The sequence below is a fragment of the Antennarius striatus genome, chromosome 6 (genome assembly GCF_040054535.1).
Source record: "Antennarius striatus isolate MH-2024 chromosome 6, ASM4005453v1, whole genome shotgun sequence".
In the NCBI taxonomy this organism is placed as follows: domain Eukaryota; kingdom Metazoa; phylum Chordata; class Actinopteri; order Lophiiformes; family Antennariidae; genus Antennarius; species Antennarius striatus.
The window spans coordinates 8,348,295-8,370,267 of record NC_090781.1 but is presented as its reverse complement, the minus strand read 5'-3'; the positions used below and the strand labels follow the sequence as shown (position 1 = coordinate 8,370,267).

Sequence of the window (21,973 nt, the reverse complement as noted above, 5' to 3'; positions counted from 1 at the left end):
GATAGAGAAGTACAGAGAAGGCCAGAGGGAGCTGCATTGTGTTTTTGTAGATCTGGAGAAAGCTTATGACAGGGTGCCCAGAGAGGAACTGTGGTATTGTATGAGGAAGTCTGGAGTGGCAGAGAAGTATGTTAGAACGGTGCAGGACCTGTATGAAGACTGTAAGACAGTGGTGAGGTGTGCTGTAGGTGTAACAGAGGAGTTCAAGGTGGAGGTGGGACTGCATCAGGGATCAGCTCTGAGCCCCTTCTTGTTTGCCATGGTGATGGACAGGCTGACAGACGAGGTTAGACAGGAATCTCCATGGACTATGATGTTTGCAGATGACATTGTGATCTGTAGTGAGAGCAGGGAACAGGTGGAGGAGAAGCTAGAGAGGTGGAGGTTTGTCCTGGAAAGGAGAGGAATGAAGGTTAGCCGCAGTAAGACAGAGTACATGTGTGTGAATGAGAGGGACCCAAGTGGAAGAGTGAGGTTAGAGGGAGAAGAGATCAAGAAGGTGGAGGATTTTAAGTACTTAGGGTCAACAGTCCAGAGCAATGGAGAGTGTGGAAAAGAGGTGAAGAAGCGTGTCCAGGCAGGATGGAACGGGTGGAGGAAAGTGTCAGGTGTGATGTGTGATAGAAGAGTTTCAGCTAAAATGAAAGGAAAGGTTTACAAAACTGTGGTGAGACCAGCGATGTTGTTTGGTCTAGAGACAGTGTCACTGAGGAAAAGACAGGAGACAGAGCTGGAGGTAGCAGAGATGAAGATGCTGAGGTTCTCTCTGGGAGTGACCAGGAAGGATAGGATCAGGAATGAGTACATCAGAGGGACAGCACATGTTAGAGGTTTTGGAGATAAAGTCAGAGAGGCCAGACTGAGATGGTTTGGACATGTCCAGTGGAGAGATAGTGAATATATTGGTAGAAGGATGCTGAGTTTTGAACTGCCAGGCAGGAGGCCTAGAGGAAGACCAAAGAGGAGGTTTATGGATGTAATGAGGGAAGACATGAAGGTAGTTGGTGTGAGAGAAGAGGATTCAAAGGACAGGGCTAGATGGAGGAAATTGATTCGCTGTGGCGACCCCTGAAGGGAAAAGCCGAAAGGAAAAGAAGAAGAAGAAGAGCTGTGAGGAAACTCAAATCTGACTAAAAACTCCAACACCATTCTCTCATTGTTGTCATGAATAATGATAATCATTGTGTATCTACAGTCAACACAGCTGTTCACTCTGTATATCAGTTTACAGCAGCTACTGGCATCTGCATGCTGTAGAGATAAAGTGTAACCATCAATTTAGAAGTTCTAAGTGACACAAAGCCGGAGCTGTTTTTGGTCTCTTAGTTTCGCTGTTTGAAGCTCTTTACACTTATTAAATATTGGTGGGGAAATTGTCTTGGTCTGAATTATTTAATAGATTAGCCACATTTTAAAAAAAAATCTCCATTATGTTACTGCACCTGAATGATGTAGTCTTGTCATAACTTATATTAACTTGATCAAACTGCTCCTAGATTTTGGATTCACATAATTTGATGATTATTTTACTAATTGTACTTTTATTCAATAAACATTCAGATGCTTCAGCATTGTCAACTAGTTTGATCTTATTCATAAGTATTAACATTATCTCAATACATAGCAGCTGTTTCCTCTTGAACCAGTTTTCTGCATGCATGTAGGTCAAACATGAAACTTAAGTTTTAAATAAAACTCCATTGATCTTCAGAGAAGTTCATCATCACTGAGAATATCATTCATTCATCGTATTGAACATTCATCTTTAACTGTTTATCTTAATCTGGGTTATATGTTTATGCTGGGGCCTAATCAGCCCAGCTGACTAGAGGTGAGTCGGGGTACACCCTGGACAAGTTGCCAGCTCACAAGGCAAGACTGAAAATATCGAAAGAAAAATTAAATAAGACAATCATATTTCACTTTTTTGATTTGCCCAAAATACTGTTTGAAAATAATTTAAAAAAACTTACAAGAAACATCAGATTCTTGTATTTTATTGTCACATATTCTACTCAATAAAACAATGAGCAATTGCACAAAACATGACACAAACAGGTTCTCATGTCTTTTTCCCAGGAGTGTAAATCTACCTGTATTTATGGCAGTAATGCATCTGAATGTTACTCAGTTCCATCGCACATGTACTTGTTCTGAGGAGGGCGACATAAATGTTTCAAAGGCCATAAAAATCTAGATCTGGGTGCCAAAGCACAATCTGATGAAGCTCCATTAACACTGACAGTTCAACCAGCATTACACTGCTGTGAGAGAAGCAAAAGTTGATCAGGATTGATAAAATACTAAAATTTTGGAGGGGCCTATTCCCAACACAGCGCCTCAGTGGACCTGAACCCCACTGAGATGCTGTAGTGGGACCTTAAAAAAAGCTGTTTGTGGCTGCCCTATAGCCAGTTTCCACGCTTGATTTAAACGCTGGACAATCCCTTTTCTTTATGTAAAATTTATATTTTAAATGTAAGTTTCTGATTACTCAATCGCCTCTGCTTACAATTAAATTCCAAGTGAAGATGTGAAACAGTCTTGGTTTGATCCATCAGGTCCAACAGCTTCTCTGAGTTTCTATATGAGGATACACAGACAAGGATGTCCACATAGAAAAATATGCAGAACTGGTTCTACGTTGTTTGAGATCAAGTCTAACAAATCTATACATTGCATTTTGTAATATTCTACAGATCAGACCTTCAAGTAGGTGGCTGTAGAAAGTGAGCAGTACTATGTTAGAAAATCTGACATTAATGTCTTGAGGTGTGAAATTCTACTCCGCAAAGTGCAGAAAAGGAGGCGCGGTGCTTTTCCATTTGAATTTACTTTTTCTGCACACTGAAACAAAAAAGCAAGAATTTCAATGGCACTTTCCGATGTGGCTGAGGAGGTAATTCAAGGTGGTGAAATAACAAGAAATATAAAAAATGTAATCATAAAAATAGTTTGTTAGTTTGACGCTGGACTGCCGTTTCAAAATTTGAAAAGTCAAAAAAACCCAAAAAACTCTGACATGAGATTCAACAGTACATTAGAATTGTAATTACATTACAGGTGTTAAAAAAACAACCACAAAGTCCATCTCAGAGAAAAACTTTCCACTACAGTACCTTACTGTATTTACTGAGGATGACTCGGAAAGATAAATTTTTTTTTAAAGCAGCATCTTTAAATGTTGTGTAACCGGGGAAAATAAAAACCACCATAATGGCGGCGAGGTTGATGTCATGCTCATGCTCATAAATCTAGTTCATAAATATGTATTTCATCAAAACGATAAAGGGCAGATATGACAGACACGACAAAAAGCTTCCTGTCTGAGCAACACGTTACACGGAGAATTAAAAGCTTGGACACTGATAGATGATCTTCCAGTGATAAAGTGTCACCAAGTAACATCAGGTATTCTATAAGTAAAACCCTGACAAGTCATCCATCACTCAGTCTCAGCACAAATTCAATCCAATCCGCAGTCCTGGATAAAATGCAAAAAGATACAAACGGATAATTTAACCCTTCTTACGAAAAGAGTGAATAATTTTAGGGGTTTCAGGATCCATTAGGTTCTTTTGCTGCCCAGTCTTTTAAAAACACTAACAGCCCTGACATCCATCTGTGCACCTAAACTCTCTCCTCCACCTACGGCGCCTGTGCTGCTGCTGACCTTGGGACTGGCTATGGTTCGTCTCTTCAGAGCTCTGGGCCTGGTGCTGGTCGTCACCCTGTTGTCCTGCGTGTCGGCCGGCTTTGGCGCCGACGCCGTGGTCAGGTGTGTGGCGGGGACCTTGCCCAGTCTCTGAAGCACGCTAATCTTGGCAGGGAGGAGGCCGTTAGTCGAAGAGGACGAGGGAGTCTCAGATGGAGGTAGTTTGAATTTTCCTCCCAGGCGCCGTAGGGTGATTGGGGCTGATTTAACTGCTGGTTCTTTTCTCTGGGAGGGAGACGACTTCTTGAGTACACCAGCGTACTGGAGGACAGAGCCGTCTGTGTCGCTGTCATCCTCGTGGTCTTCAGCCATGCTTGCAGAGACTTTTGCAGGCATTGCCTTCTGTTCTTCTTGCACCTCTCTGTCCAGACGGCTGAACACACCAGTGGGCTGCCAAACATACACATTATGAGCGCGGAACTTATCTTCCTGTCTGCATCCAATACAGTCCAACAAGATTTAAGAAATAAAGTTCAGTGTGTCTCACCTTGATGTTGGTTGTTGTGTCTGCTCTCGATTCGGCACCAAGTCTTTCAAACACAGATGTGCGTTTTAAACCTTTAAGTAACATGAGAGACTGTTACAAAGGTGAGTTCATTGTTGGTGTGGATTTTAATATCTGTAGAGTAACTTACAAACAGCTAGAGAAGAAATCAAAATCATCATGCAAAAGCAAACGCCTCACAGCTTTAAAGTATTTCAATCAAAATGATAGACATGATCATATTTAATGCTCTGGCTTTTCTTTTACAACTATCCAGATTTGATAGTTTGATGGTGACTTTTATATCACCAGAAGAAAAAAATTAGGTTTTATAACACTGGCAGAATAACTGAGCTATGTACATCCGGAGAATTCAGATTAAAAAAAGTAACATCTAGGTGGTGAGAGACAGAAGAACACAGGTTAGCACAGTGGGTTTGAGGGGTGTGAGTAAAAGGGTTCAGAGGGTTAAGTGAAATCAAAGCTCACAGAGAATGTGACACAGAGTCATTCAGGTTGAGTTGATGTAATCTTTTAGTTTGGGTTAGCAGTGATGTGCATCAGCATTATTGGAGAGGTTTGTTGGCGAGGCCACTGGGCCAGGTCTACCTTTTTTGGCCTGCTGGGCCAGGATGCGGCGTGTACGAGGCGTGGTGCCTTTGGGCATGTTGACGATGTACTTGCCTTCCATCTCTGCTGTCACACGTCGCCGCTTCACTACTGGCGTACCAGTTCCTTCATCAGCCGGCTGACATACAACTGACAAAAAAGGGGTAGGGGCATGAGGGTGAGGCAGGGATATGAAAGAAAACAGAACTCAAGGGGAGGCTACAGAAGGAAAGGAAAAATGGGACTTCGGAGGGGAAAATAATTCTTTACAACAGCTACCTGCTTTGCTCATCTTGTTTGCTTGTGTGTTGGACACAGTGACAGACAGGCGGTTGTCAGGGCGACGCACAGGAGTGGCTGGTGGGGAGTCATGGCTCAAGGCGTTGGCAATCATACGAGTAGCAGCTGAGCAAAAGCAAAACAGGGAAAGGACCAGGCAATAGTGATTTAGCTTGTTTTCAGCAGGAACTCTGGCAAGATAGATTTGAAAATGTGCACCAAAAGAAAAGACTAAAAACAAGAGCTAGAAAAGCAAAATGTAGGTACTTACGGGTATTGGCTGTTCTTCTAAGCTCAGCTTTAACACTGGTCTGTCCTGAGGAGATGGCCTCTGTAGCCATTTTACACATGTCCTGTAGAGGTAACATATTATAGAGGTTAAGTAAAAGTTTATGAAGGCACCAAAGCCAACCCAGGTAGAAATAACTTTCTTCACAATATGAACCTTTGATCTCACCTGTCTGTAGACCTGCTTGGCATGTTTGAGAATGGCAATGATGTCACCAATGACTGTGATGCCAAGGTCCATCATGATGTCTTTACTAAGGTCCATTAGCATGTTCTTGTGAATTCTGCAGTGATATAAAAACCAGAAATTATTTCATGCACTCCTGCTTAGATAATATACAAACATTACATCACATTAAAGTTTTGTGATCTATATGTATACCAAGCAAGCTGGAGAGCACTGATTTTCCTACTTAAAAACGCATAATATAAAGAACGTTAAAAAAAAAACACCTGACTGCAGCTGACGGCTCACATCAGGGTGAGACAATGTCTCTCATATGAATGTTAACGACTCCTATGGAGTCGAACAAATCCCCTTATCAAAATAACACGCTCTGTTCAAGTCATTATTATAATTTGGAACTTAAGCAAAGTAGAGGTAATTGTTTTTCAGATTAACTCCCGTCTTAGGTGGTAGTTCAAACAAAATAAAACATTCCAATCCACAACAGTGTGTTTCAGTGTAGCATGATATTACCTGTTGTCCACAAAGGAGACGGCATAAGTGACCGCAAGGCCTGCTGGGATTCCAGCATCTTTAAAAAATTGAATCCATTCTGAGGTGGCTGGGGAAAAAAAGAAAATGTTGAGTCAAGTACGTACTGACCTACAGTACAACTGTTCTGATTAACCATGTTTGTGAAAATACTATATATGTAGCATATATATGATAAAAAAATACAAATTGAAAATGTAGTAGATGTTCAAATAACTTTCAACCTGATCAGAAATCCAGATCCAAACCTTACATGTATTTACACTAGGTAGTTTGGAGATATTTAACAGAATCATGTGAGAAACAAACAATCTGTTTTCTAGTGACTTTAGTTTGCGAGAAAACAACACTCGTTTTCAAACGAACATCGAATTACCCAAAAATCACGGTCCACGACTGATCTAAGTCCGCACAATGGAGGCTCGGCCTGGCATACAGAGGAGGACAGGCAGCATGCTGACCCCGGCCAGCTGCAGGTTATTTATAACACAAATAATTAAGGTCTTCAGACTGGAGCCGTCGAAAGCTTCCAGACCAGATTGATAGAAGACGACTCACGCAGAGAATAAAGTTCACACATGTCTGACCAAAACACAGCGACAAACCACGACCGACAACCACCTGAATAAAGAACTTTGAACAGCTTCCACTGATGGCAGTGCCGGCTGTCAGTACCGTTCAGCTCATCTAACACACACACAATGACTGCCTAGCCGTGCTAGCCGATTTAAACACACAGCCAAAACTCCACGCCGGGTGCTCTTTTGATATCTGCTCTACAAATGTTGAATGAATCGTTATAAAAATTTTATGAAGGGAAAATATGAAAACCGGTGAGTTAGCATCCTGCGTTAGCATTCCCGCTGGCGCTGCTAGCAGAGAGCTAGCAGGCTGTACCGGCACCGAACAGCAACCGGAGGAAAACCCGGTGAGGCGCCGCAGAAACCACACAGCAGACGGAGGCTAAAATAAAACCGAACGCCAAACACCTCCACGGTGGTTAAATAAAACCGCTGGCTCGCCGGGCCTTTGTGCCTTTACCTGTTGTCACGGACGCCATGTCTACAACGAATGTGCGGTGACGCTAATCTATATCCGGAGAGCTCGCGCGGCTCCGGTGACGCAACTTCCTCCAGGAGCAACAGCTGATGGGTAACCGGTGATGGTCCGTGTGGGATTTGTAGTCCAGGGAGAGGGCGAACGAGAAGAGCGGCTTCAGGTCGGACTGACTGGTGTAGTCCAGTAGAGTCCCGGTACCGAAACCACTGGACAATGAGACTCGTTACCGGTCAGAAGGGGGCCTTTGTCCCGACCCCCTCCTCCCCCGTGTGAGCCATCAGGGTGGGCCACACCCAGGTGTGAAGGGATGTTGTGGTGTGGTGTGTGTCAACATGTGTGTGTGTCAACATGTGTGTGTGTGTCAACATGTGTGTGTCAACATGCATCAAGTGGCTGAGAGATGGTGTCCTAATCCTCCTCCTGTGTTCAGTTTGACATAAATGGCCCCTCTACCTACTCTCAAACCATCTTTTTTATATAATCATTTTATATTTGTCATACCTGTTTATATTGTACATATCTGTTTGTGTATTGTAGTGTTAGCGTTGGTTTTCTGTGTATTGAGTCTGGTTTTTACTCTTTGCACTCTGCATTTCCTTTTTGTGCACCAATCCTGTCTTTCACACCTGTCAATACTGTTGTTTTGTGTGCCCTCATTTTTCCCTTGGGGACAAATAAAGTTTTTTGAATCGAATTGAATCTCTGAACATGACTGTCCTCCAAGGAGTGACCTGCGTTCTTCAAGTGGACAGCTGAGTCCAGTTGTCCCTCCTGTGTTGAGCCATACGCTGGTGTACAAGTGACTGCATTCCACGCTGTACTGGACAGCATGCATACACTGGTGTGTTTCCTTTGTAAATTAAACAGAGTAATGTAGTGGATGCTGTACAGGACACTACAATCATGATCAAACTGGAGAAAGTGTCTCTGAGCAGAGGAGGAGCATCAATCAGCCACACACAATACAGCATTTAGCTCCAATCCCTAGAAACCACTACACCTGGTGCAGTTTAAGGTAATGGCTCTTTTAAGGGTGGGGGTGGAGTAACGTCACCCATATGAATAGGGATGACTCCTAACCAGACTTATTGTCTTTGTGTATTGGGTCGTTGATTTGTTATTGGCTCAAACAGAAGATGACTCACTTTTTTTTTTCTCTCATTTGAATTATCGCCAAACGTTTTTGGGCAAACTGAATTTTTCTGCAGGGGTTGTGATGCAATGAGATATCAAGACTTCTAGAGATCTCTGATTGTCGGATTAATGTTTCTATAATCTAATTTTTAAGGAATGTAATGTAAATTGTGCAAGTCAGTAGCAGGCTCCATCGTTAAAATTAAAAAATACATATACAAATACAGGCTACATTTTAAATGAAGCCTGTTTCTGTAAGCACTTGGTGCTGCATCTTATCACCAATTTATTGCATTATACATGTTATCCATGTTTTTGTTTTAAGAATAATTTATATGTCCCTGAAATATTTTTAAAATTAATTCCTTCTACTTGAGCCATGCCAGGAATTAAGCACTGACTTTATCATTTTTTTTCTCTCATTCTAGATAAACATGCCACGAAAAGACGATGAATATCAGTTGTTTTCATACACAGTACATACATGAATATGATCACATTTCAGGCTATTTATTACTTCTTGTGTGGGTCAAATAGAGAACAGTAAAATGAAGGCCAAGTGTCTTAATGTGAGAGACAAATTATTTATTAATTTTTCCCAAGTTGGAAATGAATGGCATTTGGTCAATCATAAAGAAGACAACTCACCCAACTTTTGCAGTCTAGAAACAAACAACAACCAAAAAAAAAACACCCCAAAATGTAATGTAAAATTTTAAGGTTACAAAAAACATCAGAAGATGAAATACAGACACAGAAGATCACATAGTCTGCAAAAGCTGCACATCTGTCAGACATTTTGGTTACAAAAATAAGTCAATAGCATTCTATAGAGATATAGTAAGTAATGCTAAATCATATGCACTGATAAAATAGACTATTTAATTTTTTAAGCACCATCATGAGCTAGTTATGTGATCCATGCACCTTGAGCAACATCTGACCTTTAAGTCTGATGATGTCACTTCTTAAAAAGAGTATCTTTGGGCCTTTTAGTTCTTCAAAAATCATCAACTCATACTGAATATCATCTATTTCCAAATGTGACCAACTACATTAATTATGTCCCCCACCCCCTCAAAAAATGAAGACTGTCACAAAGATATTGTCACAAAAAATAATACAAGGAATGTACTTAAAAACATTTAGTTTTTTTAAATTGAACGTACCTATAATAAATGAAAAAATATAGTTTCATCAATATTACATGATTTACCGTGACAACACATGTGAAAAACAACATTTAACATTCTAACACAACTGAGTAATTACAGCAATACATCATCACACTGGACATAGGGTAGCAATCAGTTTAAACGCGGTAGGACTTGCTACATTATGTCTATCCAAGGGGATAATAAGTATTGCATTTCTTTTCAAAGAGAAACTAAATCAGAATGTAAATGGGACCCGTGGAAAAATAGAATCACGTAGCAACATTCACCTCATCATAGAAAAATAAGAAAGCTCTTATTCAGTTAAGACTAGCATAGCTGTTGTACAGTACACATGGGCGCAGGCAGTTTCTCTCTTATAGCTGGTAGTTAACTATTTCTCCTGGTCTTTCTATTCTTTCTCACTATTTCCAATTAATTAGCAGCCCGTTTGTTATTGTTACCCTACAGAATAACACATTAAATACGTGAGCACATTCAGACCACTTGAATTGTATCCAAGGAAGAGGAAACTGGATGAAGAATGAATCTAATATGTAGTGTAGGTACAGCCCACAGGACTACTGGGACCTGTTCTGTCACACTTTTAGACAATATTAAATCACGATGTAACCACTGAGTGATTACTGGGTTTTTAGAGCTTTAGCTGCTGGCAATTCACTGTGTTATTGGCTTCCGTCCTGAATAATACAACAGCAATGTTCAACTTTACACCATACAATGTGAAACTGCTTCGTCATTAGAGAATACCATAAGTAGCACCACAAAAACCTATTTACATGAGAACTATTGAATATGTTTTATGCTTTTTCTCACACAAGAACATATTCTCATCACATTTGCATTTGGAGAGAAATCAGAAGGCATCTCCAATATCTTATTCAACATTTTCAAAATCAGGTCTGCCCATTTTCTGACCACCAACAGCCAAATCTCGACAAAATCTGATATCATGAATAAAGGCATTGTTCTGAATGAAGATGTTTATTTATTGAAAATAAAGCTTCTATTCAGCAAATACAACCACAGATGATTTTATTCCAATTTAGAAAACATATTGGTTTGTGTACAGGAATGAATAAACTTTCTCATCATGATGTTCATATCAAAGCTAAAGCTGTGATTAACCGTCAAACACATTTCTATTGGAAAATGTTATTGAATGGTAGAATATGAAATACTTGATGCATAAATGCAATAATATAGTCTTTATACTGTAGTCTAAGCATTTTTAAAGTATCCACTGACTTTCAGTCTTTCTTTCCTCCGGTTTTGAATCTGGTAAAAATCAATTGGCATTAAGGTGTCAGTTGTAATGGGACAGACCTCAGAGAAAAAAACAAACAAACAAACAAACAAACAAACAAACAAACAAACAAACCAAAAGGTGTTACCACAACCTTGTAACATCATAATTATAAACATACATGTAATATAACTTGAATAGTGCTTTACATTGTTTATAAAACATAAATACATATTAATAGAGGCAGTGACATCGTGCTTCATGTTTAGGGACAGGGTATACTTCAAATTTATTACATTTTTTTGTTCCTTTAGAAAAATATTTATCTGAAAACTAAACCTCCGTAACATTTTTTCTTGTTCTTCATTGACAAAAATATCCCATTTAGATCTGCAGACATTCATACTTGACAATCATGGTACATACATTCATATATACATGATACCTGTATATACTGTATGTATATGCATATAGTCTTAGAATTAGATTTTTTATGTAGTGCACAACATGCCTCCGAAGTTGCCAAAAGAAAATACAGTGAAATAATGAAACAATAATTACAAAGCAATAATAGCAACAGTTATAAGGACATCTTCTGATTAAAAAAAAACCAAAAGAAAAAAAAATGGCAACAGTACAAATGAAAGCAGAGGTCAATGCAAAACAAACACATAAACAAAGATAGACATAAAAATATAGAGCAATTCTCACTTAGACAGGCAAAACAAATTATACAAATTCACAGGCATAGAGAGGACGCAAACTCCAAAACATCAGCCTACATGATCGCTTCTTTTGTTTCTGGGTCTTGCTTTGTGCACACTCTGTCAAATCAACCTCAGTAAAGAAAGAAATAAATGGGCCAGGTGCCTCAGAGTGGACACACTCACAATAAACGTACCCTAGCCTGGTCTCCATCAAGAGAGCTGGGGGGGGGGCACAGAAGCTGCTGAGCCCAGTGTTTCGAGGTTGTCTGAATCACCACACAAAATGTGTTTTCTCTCAATAAAGGCATTGGTTCACATCTGATTGATTCTGAGAAAAAACGCGGATCTTGATGCAACAAAACGTCTGCATCTTCAGTTCAGAGACGTCAAAGCGATGGTGGGAATATGCACACGTAGGGGCCCAAAGTGATGAGGCTCTGCGGTATGGAGGTGTTTTTACTGAGGTCACCCTTACACGCAGTTTGCAAGAGCAGATCTTTTTTTTAATTTTTTTTATTTCTCAGTTGTGTTTTTTTTTTTTTTTTGCTTTGTTTTTAACATTAGCTCTTTCTTTGTTTTCAACATTTGGTTTAAAAATGGATGATACGGATTGGAGTCATCCTCTTTATCCATCGTCTGTAACTGTAATGATTTGAGTCTATCCGACTAGGTAGCATGTTCCTGCTCTCATCCTGCTAAACCTCTCTCCATCCTCACTTTGAACACCTTGGATGTGTCTAATCATTGTTTGAACAACAAAAAAATGGCTCAGCAGAAGACAGTGGCGTCCGTCTCGTGTGTTGCTTTCATTGATTATGTGCGTGTTGAAGTATTTAGCTGCTGTTTGCTGTAAGGATCCGCTTTGAGTGATACACTCCGTGAAATAAGTTCTTCTGTAATGGGGGGGTTGCATCCATGTTCTTGTATGTGAGGGTGCAAAAGGGCGCATTAGTTGGGCCATCATTCACTCAAGGTCCCAAGGGCTGGAGGAGGTCTTCGGGCTCTCGGGGTTCAAAGACTTCAGAGAGAGGGAGAAACACAGACACAAGAGGAGAAACAGATGGGCAGATGGGTGGCATGGCACGCAGGCAGATGGCAGAAGAACTTTTCTTTTTAAACAACAGAAGAAAGCACACGTTTTAGCAGAGGCTGTGACACCTAAATCCCATCTTGCCAAGTCCAAGCAGCAAATGAAGAAGCAGAGGCAAGTTGAGCAGATGAAGGGTTAGAGGTGAGCAAATAATCAGCCGTTTGTATTCCCCAAGAAAAGCCCCTGATCAAAGTGTCTTCATTCCTTTTTTTTTTTTTTTTTTAGAGCTTCACAAATACATTCAGCAAAGTGGAAGAAGGCAGAGAAGGATGGAACAGGATGAGAGCAAGAGCATTGGAAAAGGGTCAACCAGCAGAGGGAACAAGGTGGGGGCACTGGTGCTTGTCGGAGTCTCACTCAGTGGACTGTACATGTTAGAGATTTGAGACTATTTTTTGTCAATATGTTAATTCAGGCAACTTGGACTGGATCTTGTGACTCAGTCTTTGCTCAAAAGTTTGGACAGGGAGTTCAAACTTTTGACCGGTACTGTAGATTGTCCAGTTGCAGCTTTTCCGATAACACAAAAGGTAAGATTAATGGTTTAAGCTCAGCGTTATTTAAATGGCTCTTGATTGGAATGTTTTTCAAAATGTGCAAAACATGAAGCCAATCAAAAATACTTGATTGCTTGTTTGTTTTACGATGAGACTGATGGTTAATGTGCATGTACTTGCCTCAGCCTCTACTTCCAGCGAGTGCAATGTGTGTGTGGATTGATATGTGTGCCTGTGTGTGTGTCGGTCAGTCAGAGTGCCAGCAGTGAAGGAGAGTTCAGGGAATCAGATGACTGCTCGCTACTGCTGTTCCGCTGGTTGGCACTGACCCCGCAGGCTCCCTCTGGGTAGGTGAACACAAATGAAGATGTGTATGAGGCGTTGTAGCTGGCAATGGCCGCATCGTCATTGTTACCACCACCACCACCACTGTCGCTGGGCATAAGGCATGGACCGGCTGGTGCCCGCTCACCTGAGCCATAGAAAGAACTAGAAAACTCTACCTCCTGCATTATCCCTGGCTGAGGCTGCTGTTGGAGTTGCTGCGGCTGAACCATTGGCTGGGGCTGTGTAGAAGCTGGATTGGCTGTATAAGGAGGAGGCAGATAGAAAGTATCCTCCTTGATGGTCAAGCCCACATTGGAGACAGAAGATTGCAAGGTCTGGGGAGGGAGCTGGGACTGCATTGGAGGGAGCTGTGATGAGCCTTGCTGAGGTTGGTCCTGGTACTGGATCTTACAGGTTGGCTGATGGGCCACCAGGACGAACTCCAGTCGCTCCTTCTCCTTCTGCAGCTCAGATATCTCAGCTTCCAACTCGGCCTTCTCCTCCTCCAGTATGTCGGTCTCCTGTGGGCAGGCACAGAGTGGGGAAGAAAGACACGGAAGAAGACAAAGGTGGGTGAGATGTGCAACAGAAAGCAACACAACGTCTCTAAGGTGGACGCATCCGTGTCAGCGGTAATGCTTCCACCCCTTCAGGTTGATATGTGTGAAATCTTATGTAAGAGACATTAATATGATAACCCTCCTATTTACATACACACTGCTGTACTGTGGATGGTCATGTTTGTCTTAAAATGAAGGCAGCATGTAATTAAGGTCATTGCTCATTATAACAGCGTCACACTCACTGACTGTAGTCTGTCTGTCAGCTCTCTCCGACGGTTTCTGCATTTGGCAGCAGCCAGCTTGTTTCTCTCTCGTCGAACTCGCCTCTTCTCCTCCTCCTCAGGTGTCAGCTAGAATAACAGAGAAAGCATCGACGGATTAGGATGGGAATTTTCGGCATGATTCTCGAAAAAGTAGTCCTATCGTACAAATAGCAGTGTTGGCACACAGGGTAGGCGATGGCTGTCCTGAGAGTGAATTCTGTCTTTTCTGAAGGAAAGGTGTGATAATATTTTTCACATTCTGATTGTATTTTTATCCAGTTTGTGTTCTCCTCCCACAAATCCCTTTTACCAGCTCTGTCCAGACCTGATGTTCTCCAGCCTAATAGGTTTGTGTAAATGAGAAGTCACCACTGTAGACAGTGAAGTGCCATTTTTTGCTACTTTTAGCCTGAATGTGTTTGTGCATACTAATCATTAACGTCACAGAAAGCTTGATCTGATTCAGCCAATTAGCCATGTACCTGCACTGCATATTCAACACGAGAGTCAACAAACAAACCGAGCAAACACACACACTTACTAACACACCAACATCTCCATCTTCACTCACAGACTCTTCTCGTGCACGGCGGCTACGTGTTCTGGAATGTCGGATCGGGCCTGGAGCTGGGCCCGGATCTGAACTTGGAGGGGTGAACGCAGACCCCGAAGAATAACTGGGACCCGGCATGTCGTACGGGTCAACCAGCGATACTGGTTGGGTCATGGTGGTGGTGCCAGTGGACCCACTTTGCCCAGAGGCCTGAGATGAGACGAGTGTTGGTTGAACCATCCACTGCAGGTCCTGACTGGTGGTGATGGCAGTGACTGTTGGCACGAATGAACCGGGCATCTCCCCTTGAACACTGGCCCCCGGCCCGCTGTCCACAATGCTCAAGCCAGCTCCTGCTGACACACACTCCTGAGTAGGAACAGGAGCAAAGATAGAGTGAACCTGTTTAGACAAACCAATGCAGAAATGCACATGGAAACAAGTTAGAAATAGTGAGATTGTAATTTAAAAAGAAAAAAACGCTTTATTGGAGCTACAATGACACCTCCAGTAGATAAAACCACTCCTTATGGCAAAGAACTTGGTTTACAACAGGATGAAATGATGCACTTCCTTTCTCCTGAATATATGTGTGCTCACAGGACATTTTAAAGTCCTCTTATATTCATGTCTACCACTGGACAGAGTTTTTGATTCTTGTTACCAGAGGACCAGGACAACAAGAAATGATCACGTCTGAATCATCTCTGGATAAACTTTACCTTACAGCCATGTGCTGCCATTGCTACCACATATTTTATTTCCCTGCTCTTTTTTTGTCAAATAAATGACATTAAAAATCTTAATCAATCTTATTCAAGAACATAGTTTAGAATGCAAAACACTTAACATTTAGATTAATGACACAACAAGTGTGGAAAATAGTTCTAAAAGTTGTGAAGAATAAAATTAGAATGTCAGTCATCTACATTGAAATTGCATTTTAATTTTAGAGTTTTCTAACTTAAAAGGACTAGGTCAAATAATTTTAGAAATTGACGTACAAAAAATGTGGAATTTTTTTTAAATAACATCTATTAAGAGATAAGTAAACAAATAACGTAAGAAGGACAAAAGGAGGGGCGGGGAAACTAGACATTCTAAGAAAAAATTTGGATTTTCTTTTGATTTCTTTCTTTAATTTTCTTTTAACGTTTTCATTCTTTTAGTATGAAGGCTTAAACACAGAATAGTGTATTCTGCCTGTATTTTAGTTTTTAGCTCAGACCAGAGGGGGACAGTATTCATTAACAGTCGCGCAAAAACGCGTGAAGACATTGGATCAGGAAGCCCTGAAAGAAACCGCGCCGACCAATCATTTCTCTCCGTCACCGCCTTCCTCCTCCTCCTCCTCCTCCTCCCTCTTCCTCCCCCGTCACACCCCCGGTGTTCCCCTTGGCAACTCGGCGTAGCGCTCCAAAATAGAAAAAGCATTTACGTCATGGCGAGGCCTGAGAGAGGCGCGCGGGTGCGCGCGCGGAGAGGGAGAGAGAGAGCAGCGGATAGGGGCGGGGCCACGACGCTGACGTAGGAGAGTTCCAGGACCGTGTCATCAGGGCTGCGGCATGCCGAGCACGCTGTCAGAGATGTAGCGCGTCCACCGCGGCGAGACCCGGACCGACGAGAAATAAACCCACACCGCACTGTTTACACGGGACGCTCACGGAGGCGGATTCACATCATTAAAAACCTCATATTCTGAAAAAATATTGATTAAAAACGCGATACCAAAGTTTTAGAAATAAGATATCTTAAATAAAACATAGAATATGATGTTTATCTATGTCATTTTACTTGTTTCAGATTGTACTGTCATGACATGCGTCGACATGAACGACGAGTTGATAATATAGCACATTTTAGGGAACACTGTTTCTTCTACTGTTTCAAGCCATATAAAACTTAAAATTCCAAAATATATTTATTATAAAAAAATATGTAATTTAATTATATGATAATAATAATTATTATTAGAATTATAAAATTGATAACACCTTTATCGTGTATTGATTTGTGGAAACCAATCTGTCACACAAATAAGCAGCTGTAAAATGAATTCTTTTTTCTTTCTTTTTTCCAATTCTTGATAATATGTGATTCTAAAATAGTTTACGAGTTACCTGTGGAGCACAGGTGGTCGGCGGGCTCCCGAAGGAGTCCACGGAGGAAAGGTACTGGGACTCTATGGATGGAGACGAACTTCCACGGGATCCGTTGTCTGGGTCACCGGGGAACCCTTGGTACATTTCCCCGGAGGGAGAGCGAGAGAACGTGACACCTGCAGTGACCGGTGAGAGCGCGATGTCACCTGTGACGACAGGTAGCGGCACGCACAAGAAGATTACTTAAGAAGAGGTACTGTAAGGAGAGAACGACTGATGTTATAGGCAGAAAGTTACATTGATGGATTTTAAAGACTATTATATAACCCCACCACCAGCGAGGCGCACTGAATAAAACTCCTCGACAACTCCAGACGCGTAAATTGTTGCGCGAAAGGACTCTGAACAAGGAAATCTATCCAGACATGTTTCTGAACTACTCTAACGCGCCGATTTAAAAAAAAAAACAAAAAAACAAAACAAACCTTGATCGATCATATAAAATAAAAGTCGACTTACAGATACTGATTTTTTTCGTATCACCCAGTGAGACGCTATTAGTTTCTTTCCAAAAAAGTTGCATGAAGAGGCTTAATCCAGTTCCCCGTTTTGAGAGGAAAAGTGTCCAAGTTGTGTTGAAACAGTCGCCACGTTTAGCTTTAAAATCCTCTGATCGCTCTTCTGTATCCGTGGGTAAAACGCGTGGCTATATATCCATAAAGTCCACGGAATGTGGGAGACGCGGACGTTAGCTTGTTTTACGGTGCACAGTAGCAGATCTTGTCTTATGAATGAATCCATCCTCGCCGAGTTCAACCACGGCACGTCTGGTCCCGCCTCGGAGTTCCGCTGACGTACATGCCCATATTTGTCCTTGTTGTGTTTGGTATCCTTGGTGACGTTGAGGGATTCCCTCACCCACTGAAACGGACCAGAAGCTCACCTCGCCAACGGATAATAATAGATTTTTTTTTTTATTCTATCAAAGGCAGGAGATAAGAGAATTTTTTAAGGAAACTTCAGCTAAATATGGAAAGTATATGTTTAGTTTAACCTGTTTGTCTATTTCGACTGGAATATATTTTGAGTCATGACTACGTCAAAAGAGCATTTTATAATAATTCTATAATGTATTCAGAAAGCTGTTCAGGAAGTGTTGTCTTCATTTACTTGAACAAAGCAGTTTATTTGTTGTTTGTATTGTTGTCAACATGGATCCCTATCAGTATTGGACAGACGATAAAAGACGTGATCTGCTGTGGTGAGTGGAGTTACCGCTCCATCCTATTAAATATCAAAAATAACATACAATTTGCTCATTTATGGAGTACCTATGTCATCCCAGGACGGAATCCCGTCAGGAATGTGAGGGAAATCCTGCTGTAAAGTTTCTCACGACACGCCCCCATGCAGTATTCCACTCCGATGGGTGGAAGACCTATTTCCATTGTGTTTGAACACTCCCACAGTTTGAACACGGTGGTTGTGGTAATCCCGTACACATGAGATTGAGAAATCATGTATCTATAAATCATATCCTAATGCATCCAGTCGTCCGGCCGGTCTGGATAGGGTGCCACGGAGCCCACGGAGCCCCGACAGGAGCGCGTCCACTCCCAATAAACATCCTGAGGACGATCGGTGAACATCAGCGCAACTCTGTCATCAGCAGTGACGGAAATCGCCGCCTGTCATTGCAAATATCATCCAGACGACTAGAACATGATTCATTATTATAGCCTACATGAGGACACCAGTGGGAATGTGGCAGGTGGGAGGCTGGCTTTTTTTGGGTAGTAGGGGTTGGCAAATTGAGAATGGCGATTTTAAAATACAAGGCTTACGTTTTTATTGCCTCTGATGTCAAACAATGTTGGGGGGGGGGGTAAGATTGCTGCTGTGTAAGGGATGATTTGAGAAAAGGCGTGAACAAAAGGAGAGGAGTTGGGGATAGCGAATTATTAGTCAGCTCGACAACGTCAGAGACGACGACCCACGGAGGACATTCTGTCCCATCCGGACTACCGTTACCGGTGCTACCGCTGCTGAAATGGGATGACTAAATCCTGAATGAAAAGAGCTCCAATTTAGGCGAATGGTCTGATAAAAGTAGGCGAATAGCTCGGAACCACGGGCGCACAGACGAAAACATAACGGGACCTGACACCATAAGAGTTAATAAATCATAAAGATGATTAGAATTGGTCTGCTGAATATGCTTCATATTATAAAACATTGATAAAGATGACAAGTTGACTCCACGGGGATCGTTCCAGACGTGCTCCCCCCTCTCCACGCCGTTAAAAGCTCTTAAACGCAGTAAATACCCGCGTAAATACACGATAATGACTTTAAACCCGGAGGCCGGGAACCATGTGCTATCCACGGGGCTGCTGCATGTGTATAGCGTTTGGTCGCCATGGATACGCCGTCGCCTCTGACGCAAGGACGTATAAATTTGGTCTTTTTTGTTATGCCGCCTAGCAACGGGTTTCCGTGGTAACCGGGCCTGACAGACATGCAATATGGCTTCCGGATTCTTTGCGCGCAGAGAACAGAGAGAGAGAGAGAGAGTTCTGACTGCGTCGATCTCTGTGGACACATGTCGGTCCGTGGGATTCACGTCGAGTGTGTTCTCATCACGGAAAGTTGTGTTGTTGTGTGTAAACGCGTGACGTTACGCTTTCTGTTCCGTGTTTTATGCGGATGATGGTAGGTTATGCAAATACGCACAGGAGGAACAGCAGTGCGCACCCGCGCCGCACGGTTTAACAATAATTTTATTCAAAAAAATAAGCACTGTGTTGTAAATGTGTGAGTAAGAAGCAGACTTGGACTCAGTGGTGTGCTTCAAAACAACGTTCATGTTCATGTAAAGATGGACTGTGTCGAGATTTGTCAACGACTGGAATGGAATCCGTGAAGTGCAGCTGCTTTTAGGTTCTTCATGCAAACAGTTGCTAAAAAAAAAACCACAAAAAAAAAAAAAAAACCCCGAAGCAATTGCAACTAAATCCCTTTTTTTCCCCCTCTCCCTTAAGTGTCCTTGATAATTTTTTGAAAGTATGTAAAAACTACTGCAGCATCGGTCTAAAGCACACACTGACACAGTCTTGCAAACGTCTGTAGTAGTCAGGGCTAAATTTAGTCTGCGCACTCCTCTCTCCAAACTATTTCTCTCGTCCACTGTTTGTTTACAACCTGTGGTGGTCTAGACTCCAGGCGGTCCAGGTAAAAAATAGCTGCAGTGCCGTCTGCTGCCACTCATGTGCTTTGTTTTGCTTGCCCCTGTCTCTTAGCGTATTTTCGGGAAGCCACCAAAGTTGCGCTGCGCTCTGCGCGCACAAGGCCGGCCCCTCGTTTCCCTCTGGAAGGCGGGCTGTGTTTGCCTGTTCTTCCTGCCCAAAATATTTGTTACCAGGCAACAGAACAGGCCTGTCCCACTTCAGAGTAGTGGTGGCTCCATATCACAACAACATTACATAACTCTCACAGGCTCTCCCCTCTTCACTGAGGGAAATATGATCCGTCCTTCTATGGCCAACCAAAATGTCTCACCCCATCACCCCCCCCCCCCCACACACACACACACACACATATCACTCAAACCAATAAAACTGAAACTGAGGCGAAGATTGTTTATGAAAAAGTTAGGCTCAACTTGACTTTTTAGCTCAGGCTTTAACTAAAAATCCCTGAAACTTATTAAAACATGCTTACATGTTTATAATTACACGTCTGTCATGTGGGAGATTGAGACCTGTCGCTGTAATAGCTCAATAATACATCTGTTTTAATTTTAATCCAGTAATTCCTCCTTGGCGAAGTCGAAATCCTTCCTTCACGCCTGTGTAAACATGGATCTTGTGTGCTGTATTAAGTTGGGATGAAACGAGTTCAGATGATAAATGATCATAAATGTTTGAGTTTGGCATATCATCTCTTCAAATTCTGAAAAGCAACTTCTGTCTTTCTTTTTTTTTAACTTAAATGTTTAACATTTACTTTTTAATTCCAATCCAGTTAGTTTGTTGTCTTTTTTAATCCAAAGTCAATCAGAGGATGAATGCTTGAAGGTTTAAATCAGGTGTGAACTCTAGAATATAGAAGTTTGGAGCTGCATGTTTTGGTGCTGCATTGACGTTTTATCATATCGTGTTTCTACTTCTTTGTTTACTCAGCTCATGTACTGTAATTTGTTAATTTTGAGTGAAGGCACAAAATAAACAAGCTTCACCTGCCCCTGTTTTCCTTTTTATAATTATTTAAATGATCCCCAGGGACTAAGTGCGGTTTGTCCTGTTTGTTGTCTCAGAGATGGTTTTGTCTTTTTTAGTGTTGCAGGCAAGAGTGGAGCAAAGAAACTTCCTTTTTTCATTGGAGCTCACTAATCAAACCATCTAGATATACAGTATATCTACCAATATATAAACCCAGAGATCCCAGAGATAGGTAGATAGTGTCAGTGTGGAGCAGACCGGAGGGCTCCGGGCCTCAGATACCTGTGTTCCTTTATTCCAGAAACGGCACAAGACAAAACCGTCAGATCTCAGCAAATCACAAGATTTATTGAACAGACAGAATTAAGTGATTCATATGCAATTACATCAGATCTTACCAAGAGGACGTTCCATCATCGAAGTACCAAGAACCTAAACAATGACAGGAACTCTTAGTGTTTCTGGGAGGCTCTTTTCACCTAAATCTTTGCTCCTGCTGCAACAGATCGACTATAGAATGTTTTGATTATCTGTTGGAGCTTTTCTGTTACCTGGTGTGAACACTTTACCACCCAGACATTGAGTGCTTGACAAACAGGACATTAAGTGTTAAACACATTTGAAGATGCGCAGAACCATAAGTTTAAGAGTTCTGACTCCATTATACTAATTAACAGAGAATGAACCTTTAAAACATAATTATAATGCAAATAAAATGATTATGCGGTGGAGCAAACATCACAATTATTCAACTATGTTGATAATATCATAGATAGATAGATAGATAGATAGATAGATAGATAGATAGATAGATAGATAGATAGATAGATAGATAGATAGATAGATAGATAGATAGATAGATAGATAGATAGATAGATAGATAGATAGATAGATAGATAGAACACTAATATCATCTGTAAATGCGTGATAAGGATGCAAATAAT

The 21,973-nt window shown here is 41.5% G+C and overlaps 2 protein-coding genes across 8 annotated transcripts; both read right to left on the bottom strand.

Annotated features, from left to right (window-relative positions):
• Positions 1-1,808: 1,808 nt before the first annotated feature.
• c6h19orf47 (chromosome 6 C19orf47 homolog) lies at positions 1,809-7,176 on the bottom strand. Of its 2 annotated transcripts, none has more exons than XM_068316487.1 (8): positions 7,135-7,176; positions 6,076-6,163; positions 5,545-5,659; positions 5,359-5,440; positions 5,088-5,213; positions 4,884-4,958; positions 4,203-4,273; positions 1,809-4,105 (listed from the first exon to the last, which is right to left on the bottom strand). In XM_068316487.1, the coding sequence occupies exons 1-8, from the start codon at positions 7,151-7,153 to the stop codon at positions 3,569-3,571; spliced, it is 1,113 nt and encodes a 370-aa protein (XP_068172588.1). In that variant the 5' UTR covers positions 7,154-7,176; the 3' UTR covers positions 1,809-3,568. The 2 variants fall into 2 exon arrangements, with proteins under 2 accessions (XP_068172588.1, XP_068172587.1); XM_068316486.1 differs by having other exon boundaries at positions 1,810-4,105; positions 4,809-4,958.
• Positions 7,177-8,850: 1,674 nt separating this feature from the next.
• On the bottom strand, positions 8,851-17,600 carry fosb (FBJ murine osteosarcoma viral oncogene homolog B). Of its 6 annotated transcripts, XM_068316485.1 has the most exons (6): positions 17,329-17,600; positions 16,828-17,015; positions 14,696-15,109; positions 14,134-14,241; positions 13,505-13,849; positions 8,851-13,344 (listed from the first exon to the last, which is right to left on the bottom strand). In XM_068316485.1, the coding sequence occupies exons 1-6, from the start codon at positions 17,390-17,392 to the stop codon at positions 13,279-13,281; spliced, it is 1,185 nt and encodes a 394-aa protein (XP_068172586.1). In that variant the 5' UTR covers positions 17,393-17,600; the 3' UTR covers positions 8,851-13,278. The 6 variants fall into 6 exon arrangements, with proteins under 6 accessions (XP_068172586.1, XP_068172585.1, XP_068172581.1 ...); XM_068316484.1 differs by having other exon boundaries at positions 8,851-13,849; positions 16,828-17,065; XM_068316480.1 differs by having other exon boundaries at positions 8,851-13,849.
• Between the last annotated feature and the right edge of the window lie 4,373 nt (positions 17,601-21,973).